The sequence below is a fragment of the Nothobranchius furzeri genome, chromosome 2 (assembly GCF_043380555.1).
Source record: "Nothobranchius furzeri strain GRZ-AD chromosome 2, NfurGRZ-RIMD1, whole genome shotgun sequence".
Taxonomy (NCBI): domain Eukaryota; kingdom Metazoa; phylum Chordata; class Actinopteri; order Cyprinodontiformes; family Nothobranchiidae; genus Nothobranchius; species Nothobranchius furzeri.
In genome coordinates this window covers 62,273,824-62,286,844 of record NC_091742.1, presented here as the reverse complement: position 1 = coordinate 62,286,844, position 13,021 = coordinate 62,273,824, and the positions used below count along the sequence as shown (strand labels likewise).

General features: G+C 39.9%; 1 protein-coding gene across 2 annotated transcripts in view; it reads left to right on the top strand.

Moving 5' to 3' along the window:
- Window positions 1-9,865: 9,865 nt before the first annotated feature.
- LOC107377226 (receptor tyrosine-protein kinase erbB-4) overlaps window positions 9,866-13,021 on the top strand; it is a 439,798-nt gene continuing 436,642 nt past the window's right edge. For both annotated transcript variants that reach the window (XM_054747637.2, XM_054747636.2), the window contains exon 1: window positions 9,866-10,138. In XM_054747637.2, coding sequence (XP_054603612.2) covers window positions 10,075-10,138 — 64 coding nt within the window. In that variant the 5' untranslated portion in view covers window positions 9,866-10,074. The remainder of the gene's footprint in view (window positions 10,139-13,021) is intronic.

The following is a 13,021-nucleotide window of genomic DNA, read 5'->3' as shown; positions in this document are numbered from 1 at the left end:
ACTGAGTACATTATTAAACGTTAAGAAAAAAGGATCCCTTTATTAATGTTCAGTGTTATTTTTAACTATTAAGTGTCCTTCAGGTTATGTCAAAGGGCCAGGGGGTGTCTGCTTAGTAATGCAGTACTTAATATTAACGTTAACATCAAGCAGTTGTTAATAATTTATTAATGCACTCAGGAACATTAACAAAGGGACTCTTACTGTAAAGTGTTACCGTTGGTTTTAAGAAAATCTTGAGTTGCTTTTTCAATAACCAACTATTTGATTTTACAATAACTTTTATTTTTTTATACTTTTTTAAATGCAAGACTTGTCTTCTCTCATTGTCTACAAGCTTCTGATCTTCTGAACACCCAACAGCCATGAAACTTGTGAAACGGCATGGACGTCACTTGTTTGTTGTGAAACATAAACTGCAGTACCCAAATTAGACCATAGGATGTTACTCTTTCTTCATTCTCCTTTAATATGTACACTCAACAAAAATATAAATGCAACACCTTTGTTTCTGCTCCAATTTTTCATGAGATGGACTTAAAGATCTAAAATTCATTCCAGATACACAATATTACCATTTCTCTCAAACATTGTTCACAAATCAGTCTAAATGTGTGATAGTGAACATCTGTGCTTTTCTGAGGTAATCCATCACACCTCATAGGTGTGCCACATCAAGATGCTGATCTGACATCATGAGTAGTGCACAGGTGTACCTTATACTGCCCACAATAAAAGGCCACCCTGGAATGTGCAGTTTTTTGCTTTATTGGGGGTCTGGGGACTCAGAACCGGTCAGTATCTGGTGTGACCACCATTTGCCTCATGCAGTGCAACACATCTTCTTCGCATATAGTTTATCAGATTGTCAATTGTGGCCTGTGGAATGTTGGTCCACTCCTCTTCAATGGCTGTGCGAAGTTGTTTAATATTAGTGGGAAATGGTACATGCTGTTGTATACGCCGGTCAAGCACATCCCAAACATGCTCAATGGGTGACATGTCCGTTGAGTATGCTGGCCATGCAAGAACTGGGACATTTTCAACTTCCAAGAGTTGTGTACAGGTGCTTGCAACATTGGGCCGTGCATTATCTTGCTGAAACATGAAGTGATGTTCATGGATGTACGGCACAACAATGGGCCTCAGGATCTCAACACGGTAACTCTGTGCATTCAAAATGCCATCAATAAAATGCATCTGTGTTCTTCGTCCATAACAGATGCCTGCCCATACCATAACCCCACCACCACCATGGGCCACTCGATCCACAACATTGACATCAGCAACGGACTCACCCACACAACGCCACACACAGTCTATCTGCCCTGAACAATGTAAACAGAGATTCATCCGTGAAGAGAACACCTCTCCAACGTGCCAGACGCCATTGAATGTGAGCATTTGCCCACTCAAGTCTGTTAGGGCGATGATCTGGAGTCAGGTCAAGACCCCGATGAGGATGACGAGCATGCAGTTGAGCTTCCCTGAGATGGTTTCTGACAGTGTGTGCAGAAATTGTTTGGTTATGCAAACCATTTGCTTCAGCAGCTGTCTGAGTGGCTGGTCTCAGACGATCTTGGAGGTGAACCTGCTGGATGTGGAGATCCTGGGCTGGTGTGGTTACACGTCGTCTGCAGTTGTGAGGCCGGTTGGATATACTGCAATATTCTCTGAAATGCCTTCGGAGACGGCTTATGGTGGAGAAATGAGCATTCAATGCACGAGCAACAGATCTGGTTGACATTCCTGCTGTCAGCATGCCAATTGCACGCTTCCTCAATGCTTGTGGCATCTGTGGCATTTTGCTGAGACAAAACTGCACATTCCAGGGTGGCCTTTTATTTTGGGCAGTATAGGTACACCTGTGCACTACTCATGATGTCGGATGAGCATCTTGATGTGGCACACCTGTGAGGTGGGATTGATTACCTCAGCAAAGCAGAAGTGCTCACTATCACACATTTAGACTGATTTGTGAACAATGTTTGAGAGAAATGGCAATATTGTGTATCTGGAATGAATTTTAGATCTTTAAGTCCATCTCATGAAAAATAGGAGCAGAAACAAAGGTGTTGCATTTATATTTTTGACATATATATATATATATATATATATATATATATATATATATATATATATATATATATATATATATATACATATGGAGCCCCCCTTTGGAGCCACCTCCAGGCCTTGCTCCAAAGGGGGGCTCCGGTGACCCACGTCCGGGCGAGGGAACACGGTTTCCATTTATATAATTCATCATAAGAGGTCTTCGGGTTGCTCTTTGTCTGATCCCTCACCTAGGACCTGTTTGCCATGGGCGACCCTGCCAGAGGCAGAAAGCCTCAGACAACTTTGCTCCTAGGATCATTGAGACACTCAAACCCCTCCACCGCATCGGCTATCTCATCTATGCTGATGATTGTCTGATTTTCTTGGGAATAAAAGGACCAGATGCGGATTTGTCACTAGACTTAGTGTGATTTCCAGTGGTACCTCAGATAAATGTGCTTGTTAAATCATGCTTTATTTCAACTGTGATGTTGGACACTCCAGAAGCCAGTGTTGGGAAAGTTAGTTTAAAAAACAAACTAGTTTTCCAATAGTTGGCACCCGTTCAGTCCACACTCATAGCCAGCTATAGTTTTTACCTGTTATGGATTTTATCAGTATGTTTATCAATAAGCCCATTTCCTATAGTGGAGAGAGAAGGAGACAATGAACAGACAAGTCAAACAATTATAACCGTGGCATAATGCACGAGGCAAAATGCCCCAAACATCTGGTCACAGTGTTTATTTATATCAAGAAATAAGAAAGGAATGCATATGAGAGAGAGAGAGAGAGAGAGAGAGAGAGAGAGAGAGAGAGAGAGAGAGATGTGTGTGTGTGGGTGTGTCTGAATAAGCCAGCATGCATAGAGCAATACATATTACATTCAGTTGACTGAATCAATGATCAAGAATTAATAAACATAAAATTTCATAACATTACCCTACAGTACAGTGTATTCTCAATAACATGAGGAAGAACAGTTTTTTAATAGAAAATTATTAAACAATCTTGGGAAGCAGGCTGAGGTAGAAAACTCAAAGTGCAATATTAAAAGTGCAAAACATTAAAAAATATACAATCTTTCAGTTAAGTCCTGTTTCAGTTTTCCTGAATGAACTTTGACTCCTGCACACAGCGTAGAAATAGGAAAGTAGTCACTGCATCAAACGCTGCTGCCTATGTTTGGCCGCATTTGCAGGTTCTACTTTTTATAAACTCTATGGTTAACAGGATGTTTTAGCTAGGCTTTAGCGCTGGAAAAGCTCAGTGGAGATCTAAATGATAATAAATAAATAAATGATAAATGACCCGCACTTGTATAGCGCCTCTCAGAGTAAGGACTTCAAAGCGCTTTACACTACAATGTGTCATTCATCCATTCACACACACATTCACACACTGGTGGTGATGAGCTACGATTTTGCCACAGCTGCCCTGGGGCACACTGACAGAGGCGAGGCTGCCGAGCACAGGCGGCACCGGTCCCTCCTTATGTTTATTAATGTGCACGGTCCTTAAATAAATGAAATGAAATGAAATGAAACTGGCTTGGTCTATATTTAATCCAAAGATTAATATTTAATTTAAGAGATTTAAATTAATAGCAAAAGTTAATTTATTAAATCAAAAGATTTAAAGGAATCTTTGCTTGTTCAATAACCAAATATACAACATTCTGGGTTTCATTTCAAAGAAGAGTCAGGTTTAAAAAGTTAAGAATTTATTACTAACAATTTAAAGATGACAATTTAAAAGACAATTTAAAAATGACAATTTATAAACGACAATTTATAAAGGCTTTGATATTAAACTTGGTATTAAGAGCAACCTGTGTCTGAATGAAAGCTAAAATGAAATGCGTGTGTTGGATGCGTGGATGGAATCTCAGAAGGTTTCTTTCAGAGAGAGAAAACATGTTCTGGGTGAAAGAGTTGTTTTGCAGCTAACTAAATTATTTCTTAAAGAGAACAGCATCGGACGCAATCTGTGTTCTACCTCACGGATCAGACGACCCTCTGTGTGGATCCGGAGGTCTGGAGGATGTTGTCAGCCTCTGGGTACTCGGTCTGGAAGGGAAGACCCGAGTGGTACCGACTCTCTGGTCCAAGAGTTGCCGCTGGTACACAGGTGTTGAGCTTGCGTCTTAACTTAACTCTGAAGGAGTTTTGCGTCAGCTGGTGCAGGTGGTATTCTGAGCGATTCTATCGGCGTGACAGAACAGCTTATGGAGGCTTCGGGCGGCCGACCCTTATCCTCTGGGATTCTTGTGCCACGTAAAGATTTTGGTTGGTTCAGAACTGTCAGCTTGAACTGAGGAGTTTGGTGTTTCGAACATCAGGACACACCCTCTCAGGGATGGAAAGCTTTGGTTATAGAGCAAAGACATGTAAGGTGCAGTTACCTTTAACCTGAATTCAGTGTCCTGCATGATGTGTATGATTGTACATGACCTTCTTTACACTGTTAAACATTACTGATTATCATAAATCATAATTATTATTAACTAAATAATAATGAGTCATTTCAGTAATTAAATACATTTATAATGAACCATGGTGATTATTTATGATGATTATTTATGAACCTTGTAATAAACAGTGAAAAGAGTTTATGAAAAATGATTATTTTAAATCTTGAAGTGTCCTTCATCTTGGGATGGAACAGCAGACAGAGAAAAAGCAGTCAGATTAAAAATGGTTTAGCAGACTTTATGTCCCCTGTGATGGATAATCTGTGGATAGAAGTTCAGCCAGGACAGCGTGACCTAGCTGGGGAAGTGTGACCTTTGGGTCACAAATGAGGCCATTCATGTCGCTACATTACTGTTTTTTTAAGAGTCACAGAGTGTTGCATGTTAGGGTGATGTAGATGCCAAAACAACCAAAGCAAAGACGAGACTCACCTCTTACATCAGGAAGAATCCGCCTGCATCGAGCGTTATCCGTTCTTTCATAATCCGTTGTTGAATTGTGATCGGCAGAAGCTTTTCCGGTTCGCGCCTCACTTTTTTTACAGGAACGGCCCAAAACGATCTCCTAACACATGGATTTTCTGCTTCCTGATCACGTGACGTGTGACGTATGCGGATGAAGATCGGCTTCAGAGCTGAGATGTTTGTTCTCACGGTGCGGGGGCTCGTTCCGACGCCCACACAGTAAAAAAAAAATGCAAATGATGACTTTAGTCGTCAATGGCAGTGAATGAGTTAAAAGCCATTATTTTATTGAGGAGTAATCTCGCCTGGGGCACCAAATTGGGTAGAACCCGCCCTGAGTCCATGTATGCAAATTTTCAGTGTGACGAAGCATCATGGTCTGCGTCTGCGTCTCCCTCATGTGTCTCCTTGTGTTCTCCATCCCTCTCTAGGTTCTCCTTATTTGTCTTCTAGCGTTCTCATGTGTCTTTGTCTGCATCTTCCTCATGTGTTCCCTGATCTGCAGCCCCTCTTTTCCCCCTTCCCAGGTATCCCCCCAGGTATGTTGCTCCCGTGGTCTCCTTTAGTCACACCTCTGTAGTTTTTCTTTCTGTAGTTTTTCCTACAGATTCAGCTTTTCATTCATTAGTCTCCTTTAGTGTGTTTCTTACTCCACTGGTATTCTAGTTCTCCTCAGATCATTAGTTGTTTATCTTTACCTTCTTGTCTTCAGGTTTTGTTTTTACTCTTAGGTCAAGTTACTCTCCCCTCACTGATTAGTTTATTGTTTTCACTAGGTTCCTCTCTTCACACACCTGCAGCTCATCTCCCTTTCATCCTTCCCCAGTGTATTTAACCCTGTCTACGCCTCTGTTGTGTTGTCAGCGTTGTTTTGTCCCTCCCTACTCGTCTCTAGGTCTCTGCTCATTAAGTGAGTTTTTGTTTTGCTTTGTTTTTTTGCCTGAGTTTAGTTATCAGGTTTTGGCCTCCACCCCTTTGGATTTTTTGTTTATCTTCCTAAATAAAGGATTTTACTTTTTTCAATCCGCTCCTGCCTGTGTGTTCTGGATTTCTGCATTTTGTGTCCAAACCTCCTGCTCTCAACGTGACACGAAGATCTGTAGCTCTTTCTGACCCGGTTATATTCCTGTCTATTTGTTATCTGCATCTAATGCAGGTAATAACGGTTGAAGACTATTTTCACGCTTCAGCCTGCATGTGAAACTTAGAGTGAACGATCATATTTAAAAAATAACAGGTACAAAATGGTTGCTCACTGAACTTGATCTTTAACAATATCATGAGAACATCAGTAAAGACCTGAATAAATGTAACTAAAAGCAACCATTATTACACAGATACAGCTAATACTCCTGCAATTGCTTTCATGTCCGTCTTCATGTTTTACCAGGGACTGATCATGAGTGGTGAGGTTTGCTGCTTATTGTTGCTTTGTAAATCATAACATGAGGACCACATGCTGCTTTTCTCTCTAGAGCAGTGGTCCTCAATAGGCGGCCCGCGGGCCCCCTCTTTGTGGCACCCTGGTGTAATGGACAACTGGCAGCAACGTGATAACTCTTCGCTGTAAGTCATTGTTCCCAAAGCCCTTTGGTGGACTCACAGACAGACGAAGCACAAAAGGCAGAGATTTACATTTACAGCATCCTTATTGGTTTAAACTTGCTAGAAAACGTCTCAGATTGAATGTTTTACCTGTAGAGAATCATTCCGGTGCCGGACCTGAGAGGCCTTGCATGCTCGTCCCATGATTCATATGCCTGGTTTTCAGAGACAGTTGTGTTTGCATGTTAATATTTATGAAACCGACCAACAATGTTTTCTTTTGTAGAAAAAATGAAGACTGCTTTGCAGGTTTGAAGCAAAACCAAATACAAACCTTCTTCAAAATTCACTAGAGGGCAGCAGAGGACACTAAATAACTCCTGCCTCTGTACTGACTCAGTCCATCCTTTGCCCAGGAGTCCTTCAGTAATGCAACCAGGCATGTTTTCACCCTACCTGGACCACAGATCAATACTTTTTTTTTTAAAATCCTTGTTTCATTCACTTTTACACAAGTACACTAATGAAACCAGAGAACAGGATGGGCATGTAAAGCAGAAGTCCTGTCACCTTTAATCTTCACTGCAGCTCTTTTTAGACTAAACCATCGAGGTTCATACGCTGGATGCGTTGGGGATGTGCAGGTCCTTTAAAATATCTCAGGTCTACCAAATTATTAAAAAGTCCCCAAATCACTATTTTATATTCTATTTGGAAGGAGAACCGACTGAAATAAATGAAAGACAAAAAGGTTGTTGGAGAGAGAGTCGTAGAAGTGTCATCACTCAAGAGACAAACATCACACCTGACAGGTTTGTGGGGCACCAGTTGGAAAATCCATCCATCCATCCATCCATCCATCCATCCATCCATCTATTTTCAGCTGCTTATACAGTGTTGGTTTGCAGGGGACAGCAGCCTAAGTAGGGAGGCCCAGACTTGCCTCTCCCCAGCCACTTGAGCCAGCTCCTCTGGGGGAATCCTAAGGCGTTCCCTTGCCATCTGTGAGAAAAAGTCCCTCCAGCATGTCCTGGGTCTTCCTTTAGGTTTTCTCCTAGTTGGACACGCCTGGAAAACCTCACCAAGGAAGCGTCCAGGAGGCACCACGACCAGATGCCCAAGCCACCTCAACTGGCTCCTCTCGATGTGGAGGAGCGGTGGGTCTACTCAGAGCCCCTCCCGGATGACCAAGCTTCTCACCCTAATGGAGAGCCCAGCTATCCTGTAGAGAAAACTCATTTAGGTTGCTTGTATCCATGATCTTGTTCTTTTGGTCACTGACCATAGCTAAGGGTAGGAACGGAGATCAACCTGTAAATCGTGATGTTCGCCTTCTGACTCTGCTCTCTCTTCACCACGACAGATCGGTACAACGCCCGCATCACTGCAGACGCAGCACCAATCCGCCTGTCGACCTCACTCTCCATCTTTCCTTCACTCGTGAACCCCAAGATGCTTAAACTACTCCACTTGTGGCAGGACCTCATTTCTAACCTGGAGAAGACATTCTACCCTTTCCCGGTTCAAGACCATGGTTTAGAGGAGCTGATTCTTATTCCAGCTGCTTCACACTTGGCTGTGAACCGCTCCAGCGAAAGCTGAAGATCACGTTCTGATGAGGCCAACAGGACCACATCATCTGCAAAAAGCAGAGACCCGATCCTCAGGCCACCAAAACGGATGCCCTCCACACCTTGGCTGAACCTAACTCTCACCAGAAACGAGCTCGACTTACAGCCGGCAATGCAGACCGAGCTCTGACACCTGTCATACAGGGATCTAACAGCCTGGATCAGAGGGTCTAGTACCCCATACTCCCGAAGTACCCCCCAAAGGGCCGCCGATTGTATTGGTTGGGTGAACTCCCACGCACCCTCCAGAACCCCCCTAAGGGTATAGATCTGGTCCAGTGTTCCACGGCCAGGACGACAACAGTTGAAAAGAAAAACATTAAAAATGACTAAATATTCAGATTAAAAATTTAATATATTTGGTTTAATCTAAATATTTAGATTATATTCTAATTAGACACGATTAAAGCTAAACATTTCAATGTCTAAATATTTTCAAAAGTTAAAAATATATCTAAATAAATAGTTTGCCTTTTAAACAAACAATGTAGCCAACTAGCACGTTCAGACTGCCATAAAAGGAAGTTACTTACCAAAACAAAAGCATGTTGAAGAGACAGCCTATGCATCTGTTTGTAGTCCCTTTGACAGAAAGGTGTGAACAAGTAGGAGCATTGCATATTTAGATTTGATACTAAAATACAGATTTGCATCAATTTTTTTCCACATCTAAACAGTTTGATCTGACATTCCTGAATAAAAATGCTGAAAAGTAACTTTAAAATACAAAACTCCTATTTTATTTGAAAATATGTCTCAAATTGTTACATGCACTAAAATGTAGCAGTTGTGAAACGTTCAACACGGCTAAAATTATTGCTAAAATGCAAACTGTTGATGCTACAACTCTAAATTGCGAAAAATGTTGCTAATAAAAATCTAAATATGGTCAAGTTTAGCCATTACCATTTTAAATACGAACAAATAAAGCTGTTATATTATTAAATATGGCAAAACTGCTGTTGGTAACATGCAGGGATGTGGCAGATACATGTTATATGTAGATGTTAACATGATAAATACAAGGATACAGAAGCATATAACAGCTTAGGTGCATGACGTAAAATAAACGATTAAAGAATATGATTAAATATAATAAAATGTGATGAAATGACAGCAATCAGAACATGGGGAATAATTCAAACTTTTACTAAGACAAATTAAATATGGATAAAATAACTGTCACAAAAGTAGGGAAAATGGAAGGGATCATTTGAAAAATGGAGACTTAAACAGCTAAATATGACCTAATGTAGCTGCTAAAATGCCTCATGTGCCAAATGTATCTGTTTTAATGCTAAATGTGGCTTCATTCTTCTGTTAAAAGCAACATGTCACAAAGTGTATCTGCTGTGTTGTTTTTATTACAATCAAAGCCTCTAAAAGTGACAGGTGTGGTGAAACCTATCAGCTGCAGGCGCAGCTACAACTGTACAAATGACTTTCTTTTATTCTAAGATTTCATTGGCTGAGGAGGATGCCTATCACCAAGGGTAGGCGTGTTCGGAGCACACACACACACACACACACAAACACGCGCTCGTCCTCCCTCCCTCCCCCTCCAGCCACCGGCGCGATGGCAGAGTGAGAAGTAAATGGATCAGTGTCCGCGGTGTGGAAACCGACCTAAACACGGGACCGGGAGCCGGTAAACAAACACAAACAAGGATAAAGAGCGCCGTTAACCCTCTGAAACTGGCGTCAAGAACTGGAAGATTCTAACCATTTTATTCTTTTTATAACAAATCTTTTGCTTTTTTTTAATTTTGGCTTCTCTGCGTGAGTGTGCGCGCGAGCCACCGGGATATCATAACTGGACATGTGAGTTATCGGAGTTAACCAGACAGAAAAGGCTTTATTATTTTTTCAAACATTTTTATTTTATTTTTATTTGACAAGAAGATGACGTTCCCAGCGTGCGTCCTCGTGACTTTGGCGGTGATCCGGTGGAGCGCAGCGCAGTCAGGTGAGTGCGCGAGTTTTGTCCCCTTCAGAGAGGATTCAGGTGGATCCACCTGTCCGCGGAGGGATCGAGATGCAAACTTAAAAGAGAGAAGTTGACCAATTGCTTACAGGTTTGGATTATCCTCTCTGATCGTCACACCTGCCGCCAAACGCGTGTGCGTAAAACCGTCTCCAAATTCTTCTGATTTCACCCCTTTTGTGTAAAACTCCAGCCTTCACCCCGATGGTTATACATGCTACAATCTGAATTCTAAATCCACTGTTTCCCGGCTGTTTGCGTGGATGTAACAGCGCTCACGCAGCTTCTCTGTGAATAATTTAGATGTAGGAGAAGCTGAGGAGCGCAGGGAGTCAGGACCCCCTGCGGAGTTGGCCCCTAAACTGAATTCTCTTTAATGATCATTGTGCAACCCAATATTATGTTTTAATAGAGTTTCTCCTGCTAAAATCTGGACTTTTATTTGATAGAAGTAAGCAAGCAATAACGGGAAAAGGAGATGAAGTGAAATCAGAGGTGAACGAGAAAAGAGTTTTGGGCTCACTTCTTTCTCCTGTTGGCTCTAAAGTTGCTCTAATGGCTTGAATGGATGGATAGATGGGTGCAGATGAATGTAGGGAATAGAAAAAGAAGAATGTATTCCCCATGCTCTCATCCAAGATATTTGTGATGCAAATTGAGCGCGAGAATCCCAGCTATGCCTCGTGGGAACTCCACTGTGGGTGCGAGGCTGTTTGTGGGATGGATCTCTTTGTCAACTCCTTTTTATTTCAGTTTTAGAAAAAAAACTCTGCTTCATATTTACAGACGTGAAGGTTGGAAGAAGATTAGAGATTCTGCAGCAAGACAAATGTCTGTAGCGTTCCTGCCAGTCAGCTCCATCAGGGTGTGTGTGTGTGTGTGTGTGTGAGAGAGAGAGAGAGAAAACACATTTTGAGGTGTTTGATTTATTTTCTGGATTCTGAGTTGGTGTTGGCTGATGGGGCATGTAGACTAATCCTAATTTACCCCAAAATCAATTTAAGTGTGGGATTATCATGGATGTAAATCACTTTTACTGAAGCTTTAATTCAAATCGACACCATAACCAATAAGTATGTTAGCTTCACTTGACATATTTTTATTTAAAGTTTATTTTTATTGTTTTTTTGCAGGTGAAATTAAGAATTTTGTGTTACGTCAATTCAAAGACATTTGATAGTTTGCAACAAAAAAACTCAAGTTTTTTAGGGTACTTTTGTAATTCTGAAGATTACTTAGACATAAGTAAATTACACATCTCCTGTTTTGTTGTTTTTGATAAAACCCTTGGTGCATTTAGGATGAATTGCCCTTCTGCAACTGATGCTGAAATGTGTCAGACGTCACAGGAAGTTAGGAAAACAGTTTTCAAATTTACCAACTAGTAGTCAGAAGATAAGAAAGCTTCATAAAGTTCCCAATAAATGAGATATACACTGTAAAAATTATATGTTGCATTAAGTTAACCAATTTGTTGGTTAAGTAAATTCAACATTTCATTTCCTACAGTACAGAGAGGCATTTGACAGCTAATGTAGGCAAAAACAAATCAGGAAAATGGGATTGTTTTTCTCAGTTTATCTGATTTATTATACTTTCATCTTTAGTTTCAGGCATTTGTGGAAAAGTTCTTGTTTCCACGTTGAGGAAAAAAAGAACATTTAGGTTTTTTTTTCCTTTTTGTGTTCAGCTGTGGAGATTCAAGTCAAAATGTTGAATTTATTAGTAAAATGTGGGGAAAACTTTAAATGTTGAATGAATAAATTCCAAAATGTAATAAGAAAGTTTAAATAAACAAGTTAACTTGAAACTGAATAAGGAATATGAAAGTGCAAATGTTTAAAAAATAAATTTGAAGTCTAAAATCTGTAATTAGGCTGAAAAAAATGGGAAAGATTATTTTTCAAGTAAAATGTTTATTGAAAAAAGCTGAAAGTTATTCTGTTTCAAGAATAAAGTAGAGAAACAAGAATAAATATATTATTTTGAGATGAAAAAGGAATTTCAACAAACAAACCAACTGAAATCATATTGAGACTTTTATTGTGAAGGGTTAAAGGAAGTTCTTGGAGTCCACCTTCATTTTAAATCCCAACAATTAGTATTTAACCCTTTGATGCATAATGGTCACTACAGTGGACAGGTACTCAAAATTGTTATTTATTTATTTTTGCTATTAAGCACAGCTGTTGAAGACTTTATTGCATGTGAGCCCCTCCATTTGGACTTCAGTAAGTCAAGCCAACATATTTCATGTTCAGAATGCACGCTGTCCACTGAGATGGACATGTAATAAAGTATTTGTAAATTAACAAAATGGTACAAACATATTTGTTGAAATTTGTTTCATTCACACCTAAAGATGAACGAAAAAAATTGTTTAAAAAAATCATGGTTGAAGATTTCATAATTCATGCATCAGAGGGTTAATCTTGAAATTTCTACATTTTTTTCCTCAAAATTTCACTTGTAATCCCAATACTTGATCTTTAGGATCAACTTTACTTTAAATTGATGTCAAATCTTAAATTTTATCATCTTAATATTAACATTTTGCCTTTTACTTTCATCATTTTACCTTTAACCTCAACATTTCAATCTTAATCCAGATTTTTTGACATTTAAACTTCATTTCAAATTAAATCTCAACATTTTGTTTGGGAATTTCAACTTTAACCTGAACATTTTCACCTTAATCTCAAACATTTCAGCTATTAAGCTAATATTTTGACTTTATTTCTCAACATTTTAACTTTTTTAATCACCTTTTTCATAATTTTTCTTGAATTGGAATATTTCAAGTTAAATGTCAACACAACAATTTAGGTGACTGGATACAGATTTTTGAGCACTACCTTCCTTGGC